Source organism: Chlamydotis macqueenii, chromosome 10, assembly GCF_036417535.1.
Source record: "Chlamydotis macqueenii isolate bChlMac1 chromosome 10, bChlMac1.mat, whole genome shotgun sequence".
NCBI lineage: Eukaryota > Metazoa > Chordata > Aves > Otidiformes > Otididae > Chlamydotis > Chlamydotis macqueenii.
The window spans coordinates 72594-95145 of record NC_141565.1 but is presented as its reverse complement, the minus strand read 5'-3'; the positions used below and the strand labels follow the sequence as shown (position 1 = coordinate 95145).

Genomic DNA, 22552 nt, shown 5'->3' with positions numbered 1-22552 from the left:
CCCGAGAGCCAGAAGAGCCCGGCGCACACACGTGCACGGTCCTACCAGCAGATGCTCCTGATCGGCACGTCCTGAGCCTTTTCCACCCACCCCAGCCCGACACCATTGCAAGGTGCACCTCGCTTATTCTCACGCGGAAAGCGCAGTTGCTCATCGCCGTTTGTAAGTCAGTTGTGTGCTGTTGGGTGGCAGCTTCCCAGCGGAATATCCGCTCTCGCCCGGCTCTTGCTCACCCCAGGTAAACCACCGCTTGATCAAGAGAAGACACGCAAACACCAAGCCATCAACCATAAGGTCACCATCAGCCCTCCACCACTGACAAGCCTGCAAAGATAAACTTTCCTTTGAAGTTGGCTAGCACGTAGAGATAGTCACAGGAGAGCGAGACAGCTCTATCGCCGGGACATTACTCGTCCCAGGGCAGAATAACATTCCTTACGCCTAACTAGGCTTTAGACAAAGTAGCCTGGGCCAAGGTTTATCATTTTATTTTTAAGCCCATTGTGCAGATACGCATACACCCACGCAGGACAACACATGGCATACATGCACAACTGAAAGCGGCAGTTACACGTGGTAATTGCTAACATTTTAAGAAAAATATGACAGGCTTGTAGCAGATTAGTAACATTACATTTCAAATAAAACTCCTTTTTTTTTTTTAATTTAATCTAAACTTTCACTTTTTAAGACCCTTCAGTAAAAATCCTGCATGAAAAGCAAAAGGAGAAGCTTTATGAAGGTTGTGTAAAGCGCTCTGCTCTCCACCTGCAGCGACTGGCAATCGTAACAAAGCCCTGTGGGTTTACAGAGGAACAAGGAGGAGGGCTGGCCTTGGCTGATGTCCGTCAAAACAAGCAACTGCAGGTTCTCCTCGTTCCTGTGGGGAGCTCAGCCAGACCCAGGATGTATTTCCTTTCCTTTTCCTAGAAATTCAAACCCTAAACAGCATTAAAGAAAGAATTAATGTTAATTTAAGAGTGAGCTCCAATAGTAAAGCATAAAATCTAAAATTCCCTTCTTTCAATTTACTTTCTCACAAATTTAATGAGGGAAACATCCCTAACAGCCTCATTGACACAGCAAGGAAACTCGTGATGCTGTAAACTAAAAATGCCAGAGGACAGTTTAAAAACTAAGTCTGCTCTTTCAAAAAGCAGATGAGCTATTCCAATTCCATGAGGCTTCTGGCCATTTCCGAAAGGAGAGAGTTCAACACCCTTCCACTGGTTGAAGTTTATCTAAAACAGCTGTGCTCACCAAACAGCCATTCCCATTTCGTGCCCATAAGCCATTCCCAACCCATTGAAAATAAAGGAGGGAGGAAAACAAGACAAAAATCTGATGCCACGACTGCAGAACAAAATCCAAGTATTTACAAGGGCGTCTCGTCGACGTTTCGCGCTGCAGCATGCCTACTTCCCCACCAAACGCCAGGGCACAGCTCCAAGGAAACGCTAGCACGTAATTTTCCTGTTTCCAGGGAAGAAGGGCCATTGTGGTCGTGGTCATTAGGTTTCAGGGTCCATCTGCACTCCCATTAAATCTCCATTTTGTAAGTAATTAGAGCACAACACAGACTGCACTTTTCTGCTGTATTTTTCTTTTGCACGCTTGTCTCCCTGACCAGGTTTGCTGCACAAGTAAGGGCACAGATCCCAGCACGTCGCGTGCCCAGCACATGGCAGAAAAGAGGCTTCATGTTTTATTAAGTGCCTCTCACTTCAATTAATTTTTCTGGCAAGACTGTGATAACTCACCTACGAGGCAAAGACATACAGGACTGGTCTCTGTTCCCAGTGAAGTCCCCGAGGATCCCGTCACGACTGAATAATCGCATGTTAAAGGGATCTTACTAATTAGGAAAAGTAAATTACAATTCTACCCTTGCCGGCTCTATGTAACCCTTGCTGTTGACATGAGGGGACAGGTAAGTGCCTTCCTGCCCACCTGAAATGGTTCTGATGAGGAAAAGACCATTCTATCCTAACACAAGCAGACTGAAAAATTCAAACGTGTTTGCCAAAACCAAGGACACAAAAGTCAGAGAAGTGTGGATTAAAGGAAAATTCTTATTAAAGATATACAAGGAAAGAAATTGTGAGGCAAGACTTAAAATAAGCCCAGTGTAATACTTGAAATTGCAATCTTCTCCTTCCCATGGAGGAAGAAAGGCCTCCATAAACACAGAAGCCATGCCTAATAAACCTGCCGTAGCATTTCCAACTTAATAAAATGTTCTGGTTTTCATGGACTTACAGTTAACTCATTTACACTATTTAAATGCAGATTTTGTGTAGCTGTACAGTAGGCTAGCGATCCCACTTTCACATCAGGCTTACTTGCTATGCATACAGAAGACAGATTTTTACATGACAGGATCTCATTCATCTCGAAAACCAACCAGCCATTCCAATTTTAAAACAACCATCCATATTGTTATGAAAGACCAGAAAGCTGGCCGACAAAAGCTAGAGCAGTTGGATTTATTTAAGATCACAAAGCTTATCATTCCATTATACTGGGAAAAAAGAAAATCAGCGTATTTTTCTAGAGGACAAGGCCAAGACAAAGCCTTCTTAAGGGCACTAACGCTTCAGAGGAGGCACAAAGGTTTGCAATTTCTTATACCTTTCGTCACACTAAATACGTTGCTGTATTCGAAATGCAAATTCTTCTTTAAAACCCTCTGCCTACCACCGGAGCTGGAAGATGTGGGAGAATATCCCCGTATTGCTGAGTGACAGAATGAAAACCACTACCAGCTGTGCAAAACGGACTTTTGCAATGAGAAATGCCAGCAATTGGAGCTGCAAAAGCTGAAGGAAAAAAAGAACCACATTGAAGAATAGGTATTTGGTGAAAGGAAAAATGACACCTCTTGTTACAGGTCAAGCCTCACTGTTATTGATATTACAGCTGTTCAATTATGTACATTTATACAAATTTGAAAAGGACAGGAGAAAATTTGAGCTGGAAACTAATAGAGCAATCCCTGTTCCTCACTTCAAGAGGAATTACTTCTGTGAAAAACGATTACCTGATTTTAACAGCCAAGATACTTGATTTTAACCATTTCTTGGTTAAAAACGAACACTTTATGGAAGCATCACCAAAAGGGAGCCAAGTGGAACTGCTTGCACAGCTGAGCACAGTGAACTAAGACACAAGGCAGACTGGAGCCTTTATTCACAAAGATAAAAGTCTCAGAAAGCGACTGGATTAAACCATGCCAGAGAAAAGTTTAAATCGGGACCACCGCTGAGTGGTTTCAGCTAAATCGGAGACCAAAATTTATTTAGGGAAGTATGTTTTGGCAAGATAATCTTTCTTCTTTTTTTAGTATGTACCAAAGCTGAGGGCAGATGCTACAGGACACTGCTTTTTTCTGCTCATTGCCTCTTGGGGACAATCACATTCATCCTACAATAGCTGATTCCCATTTCAAAGCCCGCATGCCCCCTCCAAATGACATCAGAGAAAACCACAAAATAATTACACACTGACTGCTTGAAAATGCATTCTCTCTGTTTCCTTCCTAACGTCGCATGTCGAAAAGCAGCACTCAGCTACTGGGCACCCAGTGCCCGGCCAGCGCTGGGGAGCTGGGCTGGACGCCAGACAGGTTGCAGGGCATCACAGCCCCCTCTCCCTGCAAAACATCCCTAGCCTCGCACGTAGGGGAAACAAAGAAAATCCCGTCTGCTTTACAGTCAGCTGGTCACGCTACAGAAGCTGCTCCGAACAAACCTCATCCCTTGATCATTTGAAAACAAAAAGGATTCTGACCTTGGAGAGGGACTACGAGCAGAGGTAACAAACTCTCTGTGCATTGGAAGCAACGAAATGTTTGGTTTTGGCAGGTTAGATGGCAGCTCAAACGTCTTTTTAGTTCGTAGCAATACTGAAGAAATAAACTTACTCATCCATTAGGTCAACACTTCTCTGACTTGGAGCCAGAGCTAAACTAGAGGACCAGTTCTGTTCACACTGACAGACAGGAGATGCGGAGAGACTCCCTCATGACTTTGCCACCATCCCACCTCACCGCCTGCAGCACGGCACTCAGCACCGCTCCCTGAGCTGGCCAAGATCCACGCTGCCTGCTGGCAGCGATTAAGGGCTGAAACCAAAAGATTTAAAGAGAACAAAGACACACTGCAGAGGTTGGGCTGTATATTCCAAATTAGGCCACTGTCCAGGCACACAAACCCCAGCGCCAAGCGTTTTTTTTTTCCCCGTTAAAGGACCCTCCAGACACAACGCAGGTCCCCGCTTCCCCAGAGCCCCCGTGGCAAACCCGTCTGTTTTACGGGCCCACAGCTTTTAGCTGATTCTTCAGGTAGGTCCCATCTACCTGCAGGTGTGCAGGGCGAGCCTAACATCCGTCAGGATGCAGAGGTGTGTATGTCAGCCCGAGCAGGGAAAACAGCTGCGGAGAGAGGAGGGGAAGGAAGGAAAGCCAGGGGTGGAAAGAAGGAAGACAAAAGCTGGAGGAAGGGGAAAATAAGAAAAAAAAAAGCCACAGTTCTGCAGCTATTACATTTAAAACTTCTGCTATTCTCTGAAACGGAGGCTCCAGCATTCATCTGGATGGTAAAGTTTATTTATGTCACTTCCCTCCACTAAGGTTTTGTGGATGGTATTCCAAACCCACGTTATATTCCTCTGTTGCTGGGTTACCGGATCTGAACAAACAATTCTCCGCAGTCTGGCAAAAGCAGAGAAAGCAAGCAAATGGATGCCTGGAGGATGCATCACCCTCTGGAAGTCATCTTACAGCCCCACGCTGCTACAGATTACTCACAACCTCACATACAGTAGAGCGAAAGAGGAAATTGTGAATCCATTAACTCCGGGGCAGCGCACAGACCTGAGGACTGCAATTCCCACCCACTCACCCTCCTCCTAGGGAAACCAGGCAATTTTCCAAATCATTAGAATTTTCTTTCAGATTAGAAGAAAAATGGTCCCAAATTCAAAGGGATAAATTGGGTATTAACACGCCTGAAATGAGTGAGTTTGTTCCAGCAGATGTTGAAGTGGCAAGCAAGAATTGTGATTTGAAATGAGTAAACCGCGGGTATCACCGTAGCGGAGCCACACGAAAACCCCCGTGCAATAAAACGTTGATGGCTGGAGGTTTGAGACTTTCACTTTCCAGGCAGGATGTCTGCCACATCAGGGGCTGCACAAGCTTCCGCTTCTGGGATGTAGCTGGCACCCGCGCAACGGCGCCCATCAGAACCCCTCCAGGTTCACTCAGGCCCTCGGCGATATCACTTTGAAGAAATCTTCCCCGGCAGAGAGAGGCTGCCCGTAGCTGATGGGGTGTTTCTCCTCCCAAAACTGTCTGTCCCCCGCTGCTGAGCCGTCGCTGTGCTCTCTGAACACCCGGCCATCCATCCCACGTGCTGAGCCTCAGCTCTAAGCATCTTTAGCTGGGACTACACGCCAAAGGATGCCAAACCTCAGTCTCTCATACCAACAGTTTATTTGGGTAAAGACAAGAAGTGTTGCAAGAGGAAAAAGGGAAAAAAAAGAGGAAAATTTGGCTCAGTTCCACAGCACAGTTCACTGTATCCCCTCCAGCGGGACAGCAAACGCCCAACGCTGCCACACTTCCAGGGGAAAAATACGTAGTAAATGGCATTACTGCTGTCAAACTTTTGTTTCATGAAACCTTGGGTTTAATCTAATGTAGAAAATTAGACACAGACAAGCATCACAAAACAAAAAACCATCACATTTCACCAAGATCCAGCTCTCAGCTGAGACCACAGCAGCTTAGGGAAAACCACTACTCCGGAAACAGGAGGTTTTTCTAATAATTTAATTCACCCAACCAAATATTTATGGATGTTCTACTACATAAGCTATAGTGAACTTTATCAGAAAAAGCCCAGGAAGAAAAATTGGCTATTTCACAGGAAAATAATAATCACTTTAAGAATATTATTATTTATGATTTTTAAGAAAGGCAGTTCAGGCAACACTGGCAAAGAAAATGAAGTTAGCAACATGAAGTCTTAGAGGTTACTATTTCTAGTACAGCAGGAAAAACTGGAATGTTCAATTTTTCAGGCTTTGTTTTTTCCAAAATAAGATTATGTAAGAAAGGCGGCTTTTCCAAAACACAGTCATTAAGTTCCTATACCACTGCAGACATCAGATTAAAATCACAGGTGGCTCTATTCTTAACATAAACCAACCATGACTTATGAAATATAAGGAGCTTAGTTTACACGGGAACACTTTGCTTACCCCAACCACAGTTTTCACTCTGACTTTACGCTCGAGACAGCAATTCTGTTCTCTCCTTACATTTCAAGTGCACCAGGCGTTGGAGCCCATGTAACAACCACCATCAAATCCACCAGACAGGTTCGCACAAGGATAACTATTTTCCATTAGTAGGTGCAAAACTGATATTAGCTCCCCAACATCAATTTGTAGTTGTACTTTTCTTATTCTAGATTTACATACGTATAACCAGAATTAAGTTTCACCTAAGTTGGTCTATTAAAAGAAACAAACAAACATTGCCTTTATTTTATGTGCTAAACTCCTTGGTTTTAATAGCGCTGGAAGGTTAGAGGTGATCTCAAACGTCATTAAGGTCCTTACCTTTCAGCAGGAATCAATATTGCACCTGAGTATTTGTTAGGAGGAGGCTGCAGAGGTGTATCTGAGGCCTTGGCGGTATTACTGCTGAACATCATTATTTACCACGATTAAACAAAAAGACCCGGTGAACCCAGCACTGAACTACGAGCACAGAGGATTTAATTCCAGTCTGCCGCTGGCTTGTTAGCTGACTTCAGCCCAGCCATTTCTTCCCTCTTTGCCTATATGCTCCTATACAGAAAATGAGCAGAGAGTACAGCAGCACAATAGGTAAAATGCTTTGGAAGTAGATAAATACAGCGAGGAAAATCACTGCTACTTCAGGAACCAGCTTATATGTCTCTATACGGTATACAGCATTATATAAGGCATACAGGAAAGGGAAGGATTTCTCCTTCACTTTTGAAGGCACACAGTTAAAACATTAAACCAGCCTGGATGAAGTATCATGTATCCAACTGACTGCTACACATGTAAGTGAATTAAGCAAAGCAAAACTTCCGTCAGTGATCACAGATACCGTACACTCCACTTGAGCAGTACGTTCAAATAATGTCCCAGGCTGTAGTATTTGTGCTGGTATCACCTCAGCTGTACAGTGCACCTCATGTTAGCTTAACGGGAAATGAAGCAGCAAGGTGTTATCTGAATGTTGCTTTCAAAGACAGCTCCAAATCTAGCAAGGAATCCTCCACAGAAAATTCACGTCATGGCATAAAGTCAACACAACATCCTTAAAGGCAAAAAACAGAAATAAGAGTCACTGCCACCCTAAAAGAAATGAAGAGGTCATTCCCACTCTTCCTTGGAAGCATTTTTCCCCCTCTCTCTCCCTTAAAAGCCATATACAACCATATAGATCACAGTTAATGTGATGTACTGGCACAGGCTTTTAGACATGGACAGCCACAGTCTACTTGCGTACTTTTACATTATTACAGAAATAAATAATTCATAATATGATGCCCATGTTTTCCGAAGGATCTGAACGCAAGTCTACCAATACAACACAACCACCTAATCAGAAAGGAGCCTTGGACAGCAGCTAGTTTCATAACTGAGCTAACAGCTGGTTATAAATCTAACTGACATCCCAAAAGCAACTCGAAAGTACTGAGCGAAGCAGATAACCCATTTTCCAAGCTCATCTTCCATGCCACATTCCCCTACAACTCATCAAGAATGCCAATAACTGAATCCCCAGACAGTCACTTCAGTGAGCTGGAGCGCGCAAAGAGCTGATCCGACGTATCCTCCCCGTAAGTACAGAAATCCCAGCTCAGGCTGGTAGGCAGCCCTGTAATTTATACATCGCAGACAAAGGCTCGCAGGATGACTTATTAGTTGAACACAGCCTACGGAAACAACTCTTTATTACTCCATTTCCTAAAGTGGAAAAAACAACAACAAAAATGAGATATATACAATGCGATGTAGTATTTCACTACAAGAAAGGCAGTATCTTACTTCTCTGAACTAGGGAAAACCATGTTATTTATCTATAATGTTTAATAAAAGGTTGAAATCAATTCCCCTGTACAAAAGTAGGGGAATTATCTTGATGATAACCAATAAGTTGGGGAGACAGTTTGCATTTAAATTTACTTCTCTCAAATGAAAATGACAGAAGAAACGCAGCACAAATTACCATAAAAGATCTGAGATTAAGATAGTACGCAAGCAGGTAAATGGACAAACATGAGGAAGAGTCAACAACTTATCAAGGACCCTGAGTAAAGAGAGGTTGGTGTGGAGCCTCAGTGCAAGGACAGGACAGCTCCTCAGCTTCACCAGGAGGACTTGAATTGCAAACAGTGGGTGTACATAGACATCTTTACAAAACAGGGTACAGCTCTGAGGATGCCATCTGCGCTTACCAAAGGGATAAAACTGTGGAGGTTAAGGCTACGAAATTCTGCTGTGATCAGGGATGGGGGTAGGTAGGAAAACTTGGCCAGAAAGCTACAGAAGATCTGTAGCAGAAAAACCTGTACTTTCAACAAACCATATTACAAAGTTCCCACGCTCAGAGCACATTTACCTATGGAATGAACAGGGCCATGACACAGCGTGCCTTGTAACATTAAACAAATTAAAGTATATCCAAATCTACAACGCCCAGGAGGACAGGAAACTTTGCTGTGTGCGTGCACAGCACTCGGCAGAACATGGCCTTGTGCTACTGAGATCTCCAGAGGTAGTAGAGAAGAAGAAAACAAGATTTATAGAGACAAGCATTGCTGTATGGTAAAAGGCTGCATGAAGACATGGTTAAGAAGCAAGAGATGGAAATCACTCCTGTTCTAGTCAGACATGCCACTTTCAAGCCCCTGCTTTGCCCAAAACAACCTCAGGTAACCCGAGGCGGAATCCCTTTAGGTCAGAGCTTGACATGCGGCAAGTCTTGTATCCAAGGCTCCTCCAGCTGTGCCTGGGAAAAGCAAGAAGTTGCATAAACAGGAAAGAAGATAAACTCCTCCTCTGAGAGCACGCTTCATGCATCTGCTAAAGGTTTACGAGATCTAACGCAGACCAGATAGATTCCTTCACAAGAAAGCTAGAGGAGCAAGGCTTTTTCCCTGTGTAGGCTAACTAGCAGAATCCTCAAGCTGTTCCCAGAATTGTTTGCCTCCCAGGTTTTGACTTAATTACAACGGGACATGCACACACAAAGCAAATTCTTTAGAATGTTAAAAAGCAAAAACGAGCAAATCATTGCTGATCCTGCCATTTTCATTTTTTTAAATCTCTTCTGCAAGCTTCTGAAGTGCTGTAGCCCCAAAAGAAAGAAAACAAGTTGTCTTTGAGACTTTTTCCATCTGAAAGCCAAAACATGTAACGCCCAAGCGTACGCAGCCCCGTGAATAAAGCACTGCCCGTGAGCAAGACGGCCCGGCTTCCACTCCTGGGCCAGGTGCTGGGCTTGCTGAATGATGCTGGGCCAGTCCCTTCACCTCTCCATGCCACCTTTCCCATCCCACCTACCAAACAGGTTTACTGACTTTTCTTCCCCTTCAGCACAGCTCTATCGCTCTCACCTGCTTTTCAAGCCTGTCTCTACCCTTGACTTTCACACAGCACCTCTGCTACCACACGCTGCTGTAACCCTCTTGGTCTCAAGTGGCTTTAGTTAGTTATAGCGGTACATCAGTTCAGCTTGCATATTTAGTTAATAAGTTCATAGCCACACAATTCAAAGTAATTAACCTCTTCTGCCTATGCTTAACATAATAAAAGCAGAACCGAGCTTTATTTACCAGACTAAGAGACACACAGGATGCAGGAAGTGAGGGCGTTCGCACATTCAGCTGAATTTGTCAATGTGTATTCGCTTTCCCTTTGAAACAGCATATTTAGATGTTACTCCAAACCCAGTTCCAACGGAGTGGGCTAAACCAAAGACCCACTGGACAGCTTGCACTGGTCAGATACAGCCTCAGAGGTGAACGTATGTGGCTTTATCAGATCTTTTGCAGCCAGGGCAAGGCTTAAATCAGTTGAAAAGCAGCACAGGGCTTGCCTGCGCGGGAAGTCACCAAAATAAGGAAGGGAAGAGGCAGACAAGCAAGTCCCCACGAGGCGCGCTGCGCAGCAGGCTGGCGGGGGACCCTAGGCTCTCCCAAGGGCAGCTGGCCCTGTGTCTGCACATCCCGCGGCCAGTGTCATTACTGACCTAAGAAAACAGCATTTCTTCTGACAAACCTGACTCCGCTGCATAGGTCAGAGCTGAAGTTTCCTTTAAAAAAAAAAAAAAAAAAAAAAAAAAAAAAAAAAAAGCCCAACAACAGGAAACTGCACCAAAACAAGGCCATGTGCAATCAGCCCGCTGTATGATTTCAGCGGGGGTCTGCATTAAGGCCGTTTTTAACACCAGGGTCCGTGGTCTGTGTTCGCCCCCCCCCCCCCCAACCCCAAAAGCCGCCGTGTGACAGGAGCCAACCTTGGCCCCCGGGCCCCTCTCGGCGGGGAGCGGCAGCCCCAGGGCCGATACCAGAGCCCGAGGAGAACGAAAAGCATTCCCCACTTCCCTGCCTGGCACAGGAGAGGGGCTAGGGGCAGAAAAGCCTTTTTAAATTTTATTTTTGTTTTCCTCCCCTTCCTTTCCCGGTCTGAAATGCAGCCGTCCCCCAGAGCTGTCATTTTGGAGACGGAAGGGTGTTATCGCGCAGCCTGCAGCAAGACCAAGGCCTGGTCGCCCCCCCAAATTCTGCCGGGGTTGAGGGGGGCTGACCCCGCCCACCGCACCACAGCAGCTTCGGAGCCCCTCAGCCCACCACCCCCGGGCTCCACGACGGCCACCGGCCCCGCTCCCACCTCCTCCCGCCGCGACCAGGCCCGGGCCGCTGCACAGGGCCGGCACCTGCGGCCGGGCCCCCTCCCCAGCCGCCGCCTCACCTCTTTCAGCTGCTCCATCTCGGTGCGGATGGTCTCGTACTCCAGCTCCAGCTCCTCGTACTGCTGCTTCAGCTGCTGCTTCTCCTCCAGCACGGCCAGCCCGTACTCCGCCGCCTGGATCTTCTCCCGGGTGGTCTCGCCCAGCTCCTGGAAGAGCCGCTTGATCTCGCTCCGCAGCCACTCGGGCTCCGACTCCATCACCAGCCTGGCGTACTCCTCCTCCTCCATGGCCAGCGACATGTCGGCGGCGGAGCGGGGCGGCGAGGGGGGGCGGTGGGGTGGGGGTGGAGGGGGGGGGCGGCCGCCGGCTCCCAGCGAAAGGGCGAAGGCGCAGCCCCGTCTGCCGCTCTTAGCAGCGCCGCGGCCCGCGGGCGGCCATGGCAGAGCCAGCAACGGGCGAGACGCCCGCCGCGCTGCGCTGCTCCGCCGCCGAGCCCTCTTCTCGCCGCGTCGCCGCTGCCAAACTCGCCCCGAGCGCCGACCGCAGTGAAATCATTCAAAAGGCACGGCCGGCCCGGCGCCCCGCGGCACGCTGGGACCGGTAGTCCGCGTCCAGCCGCAGCCCCGTGGGACGCACGGCCCGCTGGACTACAACTCCCAGCGTGCACCGCGGCAGGCGGTGGCGGCGGCGGAGAGCGGCCCCTGCCGGGCGGCGGCGCTGAGGCGAGGCGGCGGCGGGAGGAGCCGGTCCGGCGGGAAGGGCCCAGCGGAACCGCGACGTGTGACAGCCCGGTCGGGCGGCCGGTAGCAAACACGAGGCCTAGAGCCGCGCCACGTCCCTCAGCGGCTCGCTCACGGCCAACGAGCCCGTTCGGGGCGGCTGGGAGGCGTCGGAAGCGGCTGGGTATAAAGCGGTGACTGCAGGGCCAGGGGGACGTAACAGCAGCCACGCGTGGGGACAAAGTCGGGTGGGATGGGACGGTTCCCGTCTGCCGAGGTGGAGGGTACGGTAGGCCGCGCCAGCCTGGAGGGAAGGAAAGGTTAACATGGCATCGCGTATCTCGAGTGTCTCGTTTGTTCCAGGCCTTTCACACCTCCAGTGCCCTTCCTGCCTCAAGTAATTCTCCATCTACCAAGAAGGAACAAAAAAAAAACATGTTCCCCTGCATCATCCGGAGGATAAGGACATCCACAGGACAACGTGCTCCCGTACCGCCGGGCCACCCTGCAGAAGGAGGAAGATGTGGCAGCAGGTTCACTTGGCATGAATGGTTGTGAGACGGTAAAACTGGGGTGACTGTACCACGCTGCTTGAAAAAAGAGTTGCCAGTCTGGTATGAAAACGTGACCAACTGTTGCTGCAGGTTACAGCATTGGGCCAGGGTGGTGGCAAAGGCACAGGAATTGGGATACTCATCTCCACCATGGGTAGAATTGATTTCTAAAACGTAAGGAAGGCTGAACAGAGCCAAATGCCTCTCTTAGTTGGACCATTGTAATTCCTAAGCAGCTCCAGAACGGTGGTGTGGATGTGTTCCTGCTTCACCCTCAACAGCAGGATTGCTCACCTGGCTCCCCCGCCTCTTCACCCTCCTTAAGTGCAGAAATGCAGCTCCCAGTTCCTGCCAGTGTCAAAAATAATTGCTAATGAACTGGTAGGCAAGTGCCAAACATAATAAAAACAATTATGTGTTTGAACACTCCACAAGGTCTAGAACACAAAGCAATGTATTTGCTCGCAGCTGCAGGGTTTTTTCAAGCTACTTTGAACTTCTGCCTGTGTTCACTACCCTCTGTCCTGCTACATATAAACCCTTAGCCCTTTAATAAGCTGTGTAATGGCTGGATACTGCCTCTTAGTCAGGAAACTACCCCAGCCAATTTTTCTTCAGGGCCCTGACACTGGAGCTCCCCGTGCCTCGCACGCAGGGGTGTGTTTGTCTCATGAGCACTGATGCAACACTCAGTCACTGGGATCTAAACCAATCGATGTCCTCAGCCTATGATGTGTATTGTGTATGTGAAATTCCTTTAGCTTTTTATTTTCAGAATTCCTCAGGGAAGTTCTTTGTTAATAGCAAATAAATATCTGTTTGGCCTGAGCCAGAAAATACATACCCACGCTGTAATCAATATGTTAGCGTCAGGTTATGTTCCTCTGAAGCCACGCCAGCTGCTTGTGCAAAAGTTCATTTAAAATCTGCATCTGTTTCTTTTAGGCACTACCTGGGGCTGCCTGTGATCTTACATCATTTTCAACTGGTGCAAAACACACCATTGCCCTCAGTTGATTTGGACTGTAGGGCTACAGGACTATAAAACCTCCAGGCAACCCCATTTCTTGTGAAACCACTGAAATATCCTTCTCCCCCATTACCCCTCAAGAGAACTAGTAGGCTGGCAGCAGCTGAGGACACAGAGGAGAGCATCTCTGCCTCACACGTGCCCAGCCATGGACTGGGGGAGAAGAGGGAAGCTGCCGCGTTGGCTTTCTCTTCTCATTTCTAACTTCTACCCGAAACATGAGACTTCAGCTGGTTGGTTTTGTTTTGGTTTGTTTTTTTTCCCCAAGAAATGTGCTTTGTTGACAAATTCTATATTACACCCCAAAGGGACCATTAAAATCCAGGTAGTTACTTCATCACAAATTGTGCAGATTTGGATACAATCCTCTGACAAGTGTCCTCAGTGGGAGAAGGTCCATCCCATGAAGACCGGAGTGTCACTGAGGGTCACTTAAAGCCAGTGATATTTCCTCAGAGTTACTTTTAATTGCTCAACTCAGGTGTCCCTGGGAGTTAACGTACCACAGCCAGCATGCTAGGAAGACAAAAAATATGTTGTAAATTAAGTGTAAATTAACAAAATCCTCTTCTTCCGACTCAAACCTTACTACATCTCCGCTTTGAGGACCTTGCACCAGCTCAGGGTACCTTGAACCTTCACTCTTTTGCACTGTTTTCTGCTGCTGTACCACCACAACTGTCACTGTGCAACCTAGAATGTTTTTAGGGGGTTTAAACATTCTGATTCTTTTTAAACTCAAGTGAGGAAAATAAAAACATTGTCTGTCAGATTCTCCTCCACACTGTGTTTGTAGGTATTAGGTGCTTTTTATGGTTTGTTTTTTTTTTTTCTCTGCCCCTGCTAGGTAGAATTGCTAATCCCACCCATTCACAATTGATTAATAAATAAGATATTTTTTATAATAAATACTGGCTTGCTTTCTTTTCCCTCATACTTTCTGAGCCTTTACTGTGCTCAGTTTTTTCTCTGCAGCTCTGGACTTGAACAAATTATCTACCCTTTGGTGCTCCTCCCTTTCCAAAACTGAAATCTGCACATAACGACTTGCTCTCAGGACATGGAGCTTCAGTTCACAACCTGAATATTGCTGGGCTTACAGGTAAATTGTGAGACCTGACCAGTTTGGGGCATTAATAGAGATGAGCTGATTAACTCATCACAGCGCGAGTGACTTCACTGGGTAATTATTTGTATTCTAGGTCATTCTAAAACTAAGATCTGTTGCTAGGTTTCTCACTTTGTTATTTTGATAAACTGCCCAAGATGCAAAGGCAAACATCCAGCAGCGATTATAAATATCACAATAGCTATTTCAAAAGCGTTTCTGCACAGTTTTGGAAAACTGGGGGGCAGGCTTGTCAAAGCTCAGATTCCCATCATGATTGAAGGTAACGATGCAGCATAATAAAAACCTGTAATGAGTGCAGGAGCGCAGCCTGGCCGCTGCCCAGTGCCTCCTCCCAGCCACAGCCCAATTCAGGCACTGTTCACTGTCCCCAAACTCCACAAAGGCTTAGCTGTTACCCTGCTGATGCGAGGTGTCATGGCCAAGTGCGTTTACCGTAAGCCTTACAACACATGAAGAAGGCAGACTGTCAGTCTTTTTTCCCTGCTGAGATTTTAAAGCTAATCACTGAGCACAGGGCGGCAGAATCACACAGGAACCCTCCTGAATACTAGAATAAAGTTGGATAGTGTTTCTTCTTGTGGGATTTAACCCACAGAAAAGTTTTTCTCCAGTGGAAAAATCACAGCAAAGGCAAAGCCCTGCAATGCTAGCTTTATTTAACCTGAGTCCAAACCCCAAAGCACCAAGGCACTCTAATGCAACACTGCAAAATGTTCAGGTACCTACAGGCACGACCAGCTTCAAACAAGCTGAATTTTCTGACAACCCCTCCTGAATGAATGTGGGAAGCCAGCCTAACCTGTGCCTAAAATTAGGATGACCACAGACATGAGAATCCTTAGAAATACCTTTCTTTTTATATCTCTCTTTGACTTAGTTCAAGTGTACCAAAATAAGGTGGTACAGCACATCATTGTTTCATTCTCCTTTTATCCACTGCATTAGGGAACAGCTCAGCTTTAGCAAACATCAGAAAAAAAAAATATAAATCTTTAAACTGTCCCTGAAACAGCCATAATAAACCCTGGGGAGCAGTCCCCAATTCCTACCCTTGTTTTCTATTAAAGAAAAAAAAAAAATAATTAGAGGCGAGAACACTTTTGGACCAGCTGTACGTTTGGGTAAGGTACGGCAATGACTGTTCTTAAACAAAACATGCTTCAAAATAAGAACCTGAAACTTTCAGGTGGCTTGAAAATATTTATTTTCAAGAGTTTGGTGAGTTCCTGGCAGAAAGCTGGAGGTAACATTTGCATGCAAGAAATGAGCAGAGGAATTAAGAGATGTCTGTCAGGAAACTGAATTCTTAAGATGTCTAAGGATCAGGAGAAAGCGGCGACTCAACTTTGGACATTCACTGGAATGCCCGGGCTGGATTTGGGAGTGTAGCACAACAGCAGGGATTGCTCCTTGACTCAGGCGGTTGGATATCCAGGACTGGGCCCCCTGCCAGGAGCTGTGAAGAAGGAATGGCTGGAGGGTCCGAATAACGGCACACCACCTGCTAGGCACAGCAGGGAGCAGATGCTCAGGGGGCTTCCTCACTCTTCCAGGAGGGAACAAGCCAAAGAGGAAGGGAGGATTCCCCCCCCGCCAAGCATCTCCTCCTCCCCTCTGCACTGTAAGCCCAGCACCTCCCTCAGAGCCGCCCACAGCTTCTCTAGACAATGCTGTGCTCTCCCCCTCTTTTTCAGCATTTTTCTTGCTTGGTCTCATTCACCTGAGGAAGCCTCTCCTGTGGGTCTGCAGAAAGAGCCAGGTCATCCGAGCAATTGACCCCTTCTCATCTGAACTGCAGTAAAGGACCATTTTTATGCTTCACGCTGCTGAAAATCATAGAATCATGGAATAGTTAGGGTTGGAAGGGACCTTCAAATGTTCCCTTTTATATCATCTTTGCCAATCTGACTGACAAGCAGTAAACGAGCCTCCATTACCCACTCTCCTTTGACGAGGCAAACACACCCTTATTTGGATTTAAACCAAGCCTGTTTCCTTCTCAATAAACTATTCAGGCACATGTTTAAACTGAAGAAAAACAAGAGTCTGCACAGCCGGGGGTACCAGTATAACCAAGCAGATCATTGCAATGCTATCTTTTTTTTTTTTTAAAATCTTCATTTTCCTATTATAACTCAAAAGGGTCCCAGGTGTCCCTTACAGGGGAATAACATGGTTATGCAGACACACAGATGCAGCAGGTACTTTGGCAGGGACAGATTTTGCTTTCCTCTCTACAAGAAACATTTCTACTTACTTCCACCAGCGTGAGAAAATAAGTTTGTCTATTTTCCCTCTTCTCATAAGCTCTGAAGTGAGCCAAAAGCAGCTCTGGCTACGCCTATCTGTGCTGTTACATGCAGCAGGAATTTCACTGGAGCCAGCTGAATGACTCCAAATTGATGTGACGTGGGTAAAATCAGTGGGTCAGAGTTTTGGCCCCAGAGAGGATGCTCTGTAACAGCAGTGGGACACAGCAGCTTTGGTGCCTTTGAAGAGCATCTCTGCAACCTGCCAGAGTCCCAGGATGCTGCTGGCACCTCCTTCTCCCTCAATTTTGCTGAAGAGCTCATCTGGGAGAAACAGCGAAGCAGCATTTTTGCAGTCAGATGATTTTCTCACCGCTAGAATATCTTCCTGGCAATGCCTGTTTTCCTAATATAACACAAATCTCTGGGAAGCGCATCCGATCTGCTTTCGAGTCAAGACAAGGCTCATGTAAAGTCACTTTCAAAAGTTTCTCTCTACTTCCAAGCAACGCATTTCTGCAGCACATCACGTCTGGGCCAGAAATCCGTTTTGAGTGACTTAATATCACTCAATAGATTGCACGTAACTTTAAAACAGAGCATTTCCCCACACCAGGGAAGCCAAACTGTAAATCACATCTCTTGCTGCTGCATTCACGTGCTCACTGCGCTGCTCAGTAGCTCAACAAGGTGAAACATTGCTCTTAGTCCTTCTCTACTCATTTTGCCCTCTTGTAAACATAGTATTCCTCAGTGCCAGTTTTCTAGATCAGATTAAGGAAAAGCTTAAAAAAAAACCCCAAAACCTAACTGCTGTGTTAATTTCATTAATTTAAAAGCTAATCAGCTAAATAATTCACAGTAGGTCTGAGCTCACTGTTATTTTCCTCTGTTATAGAAATATAAGGGGCCTCAGTGACAAGAGCATCAAGTTTAAATAAAGAAAAATGAGAAGGCTGGTAGTGAAGTAAAGTCACTGCATTTTGGAAAGCAGTAGAAGCACACAGAGAGGTCAGAGCGTGCGGGGACAAAGCCGCCAGCCAGAGAGCTCACTGACAGCGGTATCGAAAAGGAAACAGGGTGTGATCCAGAGCCTGGCTGAATTAGTCTGTGCTTTTAGCACTGAACCAATGAGTGATGGAACAGAGAGGTACTGCTTTTAGGAGAATGTTATTTCCATTTACACATTTTGGGAATTCATGTATTTCACTGACATTTGCTATAATTCCTGTATTAATTACTAATACAACTTGAATGTCTACTAAATTCTTAGTATTCCCAATTTAAATATTTTATGAAAGCAAAATATGTCATTGTGGTCAATGTCAGCAGCTGGTAACAGAGGCTGGGCTGAACTTTAGCCCCTGGAAATATCACTGCGTGGATTTAAGGTTATAACAGTAGGTTCCTATTTTATACATCTGGTTAGAAATAAATAGACCTTATACCTTAGTCTTTGTCCTTTGATATCTGGCCCTCTGCTCTGGTCTTCAGACAATACTGCCTTTCCAGAATTGATTAAAAACACTTGCTATTAAAAAAAAACTAAACCTAAAACAACCAACCAAAACCCCAAATCCAAATGAGGCAACCCCAGATAGCTAAAAAAGCATCAGGCGTATAAAAAGGGATAACTCTAATGCACTGGTATGGGCAGCATTTTTGCTGGATGTTATAAAATCTACAATTAAAATACAATAAAATGCCCCGCTGCTCAGTTCAGAGCCCCCATGGGAGGGTTGGGTAAAACAAGGAAACCAAGTGCCGAGCTAATTGCGCCTTGTTAACTGTAACCATTTAAACAACTGGACCTTAATGGGGTGCTTTCTGCAGCTACTGCAGTTTTATACGTCTGAATTATTTTCCAAAGCGGCTCTTGCGTACCTGCAAAGCAGGCGCAGGGCCGTCCCGGTGCAGGGTGTTCGCTCACAGAACGTGTGGCAGGCCGTGTTCACACCAGTTGCAGACAGACTTGTACTGGTTCCACTGGAGGTACTACTAGTGCACAGCAAGAGTCAGGTCCCTTCTACAGAGAGACTTGATTAAAAAGCAAGAATGAGTCTAGAATTAGACTTTTGCTTTCTTCTTCTGTCAGGAAAGATACAGGCTGGTCAAGGCATAAGCTCCATCTTTCATTGCCGTGTCTGGAAGAAGACTTGCAGTTGGAGGGGAAGAGCTGGAAGCCAGGGATAGCCTGATATGAAAACACATCCCAAGAGCTGCAACCCTCCATCACTCCAGCATGAAGAAATCCACAGTTATACAGGTAACATCATTCAGCATCTAGCACAAATAAAAGAAATGTTAATAGCCCTATTCTTGATTGGAATACCTGCAGTTCTTACAGGCACTAATGAATGCAAATTATATGGTAATTATAGCCCAGGGTTACAATGAGAAGGCCCACTGACAAAGTGCTCCTGTAAATGAAAACCCACGTCGCTTATGATACCAAGGACATAACCAGCAGTCTCCTGTTTCTATCTAAGCATACCTTCCCCACGCATGTCCCCTACATATCCCAGATCTGTCACGCTCGAAAGAGGTGCTCTACATATTTATCACTTCACTGAAACTAGCTGTAGTTTTTACATCACTGTGGCTATTCGTTTTTAAGAGTATAGCAGTATTTCACCCATATGTTTTCTCTTGCAACCTCCGTTTCTTTCCCATCTTCCCAAGCTCTTCTTGCTTCTCATCTTCCCCTGCTCAGCTTAGCGCAAGGGAGCAGGTTTTGGTCACCTGGAAAGCAATTTATTCTAAGTATAGAATACTAGAAATATGTAGGTTGGAGAAGACCCTCAAGACCATTGAGCCCAACCGTTAACCTTACACTGCCAACTCTACCACTAAACCACATCCCTAAGCGTCACATCTACACGTCTTTTAAACACCTCCAGGGATGGTGACTCCAGTGCTTCCCTGGGAAGCCTGTTCCAGTGCTTGACAGTATAATTCAGTGCAAACAAGTAACCATTAAGAAAAATTAAATAAACCAACCGGAATCATCAAGTTGGGCTTTGAACATGTATTTAGGAATTGCTAGTCCAGTGAGGAAGGGGAAAGCGTCTCCCAGTTCAACATAACCAGATGAAAGCACATTAACTTGACATATGTCATGGCATTTAACTTAAAACTACACCAGCCTAAAGGAAATTGTGTAACTCAGTTTACCTTCTTTTATTGCATCACACACCCAAATGAAATGTCACTGCAGGACTGACTTTTTATTGTTTGAACACTAACCCTTGTGCTTTCACAGCATGTCCTGTGAAAACATTTTTTTCATATCACCTCTATAGGGAAGGAGTTGTTCTTCTTCAAGAGCATGAAAGAGTCCCTTTCACCAGTTAGGAAACTGGGTTTTGAGAGTGGCAGGTAAGTGCATTTTGTCTTTTGTGGAAAAGGTGAGTCAGACCAATGAAATACAAACTGCGGGTGAGAAAGCCCCGAAAGGAAACGATCTGCTGAAAGGTATGTGTTGTACTTGTGTGATAGCCTTCAGATAAGGCTCACAAAACTACATAATGATTATTTGAATGTTTGATATAGATGACTGCTATTTATACAGCTTGATATCTGTATGGATAGCCGGGTAACAACTATGGAGTATAACACCGTTCACATAGAAGTATATATTAATTTCTGGGAACGGCCCTGGATTCCGGGTGCTTTGTGTTTTGAATTTCCACTCCAGCTCTGGATGTTCAGTAGTGCTAAAGCCAGTGGGAGCTGCAGATGTACAGTAAATCCAGTGAAAGTAGGGACAGACACCCATAAGCCAGGTACGGAGGACACGCTTTGAAAGGGCTTTTTGGCAGTAGTGACAATGCAGTCAGCTAGGAGGAGAAATTCACAATTTCCTGTTCTAAGCTCTAGAATACTCTTCTCAGCAATAAATGTATTATTTTAAAAAGTATTAGAATCATAGAGTTGGAAGGGACCTTCAAAGGCCATCCAGTCCAACCTCCCTGCAAAAAGCAGGGACATCTCCAACCAGATCAGGTTGCTCAGAGCCCCTCCAACCTGGCCTGGAATGTTTTTTTATTATTTGCTCCAGAGACAAGAATAAAATTTAGTTTCTTTGAACCCTTCAAATAATGTATCCTCATCTTCTGTAGTAGTTGGATGACTGTCTGTTTTCTGGAGAAGGAAAAAAAAAAATCTCAAAAAATATCTCCTTTCCTTTCTCTACAGCACAACACATTTCCCATGCAAAAAGATTTTTTTTACCTAACACATTTTTGGTCTGGTCTAAACAATCAAGCAGTAACCCAAGGTGGTGCTCACCAACGACTCACCCATTCAGGCGTTGCAGCCTGGTCATCTGAGGGGAAAGCTGGCCAAAGCCAAGACCCCGCTGTTATTTGTACTGGGTGATCCAGACACCCCTGGAGCCTGCACAGTAAGAGAGAAAGATTTCAAAAGCAGGAGGAGAAACTGGACCTCGTGCAGTACCTTTGAAAGTCTCTCCCCAAAGGCATAACTCAAAAAGCCATTAATGGGGCAGAGAGGTTTCATTATCTGAAGCATGTTTGTTGCATCGCTTTCCCCTGGGGAAAATAGCACCCGGCTGTGAAATGGAAGGCACTTAATGGATTGCAGCAGCAGGAACTAAATATATTTTCTTCTCTTCTGTAAGTACAAAAGAAAGAAGAAAAGAGCCAGCACAGGCACTACCCGTGGAGGCTAACTGCCGCTCCAATTTCCCGGACACCACATTAGTTTTACAGCTTCTCAGAGCTTTGCACGTGATGCTCTGCCCTGGGAGAAGGATTTTTCCTCCCCGAGTAGCATTGGCTGAAAATGCACATTGAACAGCTGTGCACAAAGATATCTGAACAGGCTGGAGAAGACTTACTGGTCCAGGGATAGAGGACTTAGAGACAGAGACTGCCCCTCCAGCACCTTCTATGGGCACAAGACCTGCGCCCAGCCCTGGGTCACAGAAGAGCAGGTTGGAAGGATGCTCCTGGGGGGACACCGTTCAACATCCCACTGGAAGATCAGGTCTCCCACAGCTTAGTTCAGCTACTCCCAGCCTCGCTGGGTAACATCTCCCACTCTGCTGCTTCCCCCGCACATAGGCAGAGTTACTAGCGTGCAACGGCCTCTCTACCAATTGCCCAACTGTGATTACAGATCATCTACGTCCCTGTTAGAGGCACCCTCAGGCAGCACATTTCATTTCTTTCGCTTGCACTGTGTAGAAACCTGCCGCCCTCCACCCCGAACTGGCCCCTAGGATAAGCAAATCCGTCCCCGTGCTCCGCAGCCGAGCTCTGGCTGTTAGCAAAGGGGCACACCAGGCCAGGCCCACACAGCTGGCCTTGCTTCAACAGCTCTTGCCAGCCAACTCTACTGCCTGTTGACCTACCAGGAAAGAGCAAACAGAAGAAAGAGAAGGTTATCCAGAGCCTGGCACACTCAATTTCTGTATCTTGTTCTCCACAGCTTCCTTCCAGCAGAATTAAGCCAGGATATCCCATAAATTAATTACTGAGGTGGCTGCAGCTGTTATCCTGACACCGTGGCACAAACAGAAAGGAAATACTGAAGCGGCAGTGTAGAGAATAGATTCCCCACTCAAGTCTTGGAAGGTGAGGTAAAACCAGGAGGATTCCTGCTTTTAGAAGATTTACACACATTTTTAACAAACTAGCATATATAGGAGCTGTAATTAGGTATTTTAAGTTCTCCTGACTTAGAAGATATCGACCAGAAGGTTGCAATTTGCACAGAGATGCTTGCATCCATTCCCTTTCTCTCCTCAATCTCTCATGAGCTGAGATTGGATCATGAACATTTTCACCCTGGGAACCAATGTCGCCCTGAAGGAAATACTGAAGCATGAGGTAGGAGGAGACAAATCGGTTGAAAAAATATGAACCCCACAGCTTTTACA

General features: G+C 46.1%; 1 protein-coding gene across 4 annotated transcripts in view; it reads right to left on the bottom strand.

The window, feature by feature from the left end:
- Positions 1-11475, bottom strand: part of BICD2 (BICD cargo adaptor 2) — an 86444-nt gene extending 74969 nt beyond the window's left edge. For 3 of the 4 annotated variants that reach the window (XM_086755886.1, XM_086755887.1, XM_086755885.1), the window contains exon 1: positions 11023-11475. In XM_086755886.1, coding sequence (XP_086612012.1) covers positions 11023-11262 — 240 coding nt within the window. In that variant the 5' untranslated portion in view covers positions 11263-11475. Of the gene's footprint in view, positions 1-6627; positions 6854-11022 lie in introns of those variants that run through there. The other variant, XM_086755888.1, reaches the window with a different exon arrangement.
- Positions 11476-22552: the final 11077 nt, after the last annotated feature.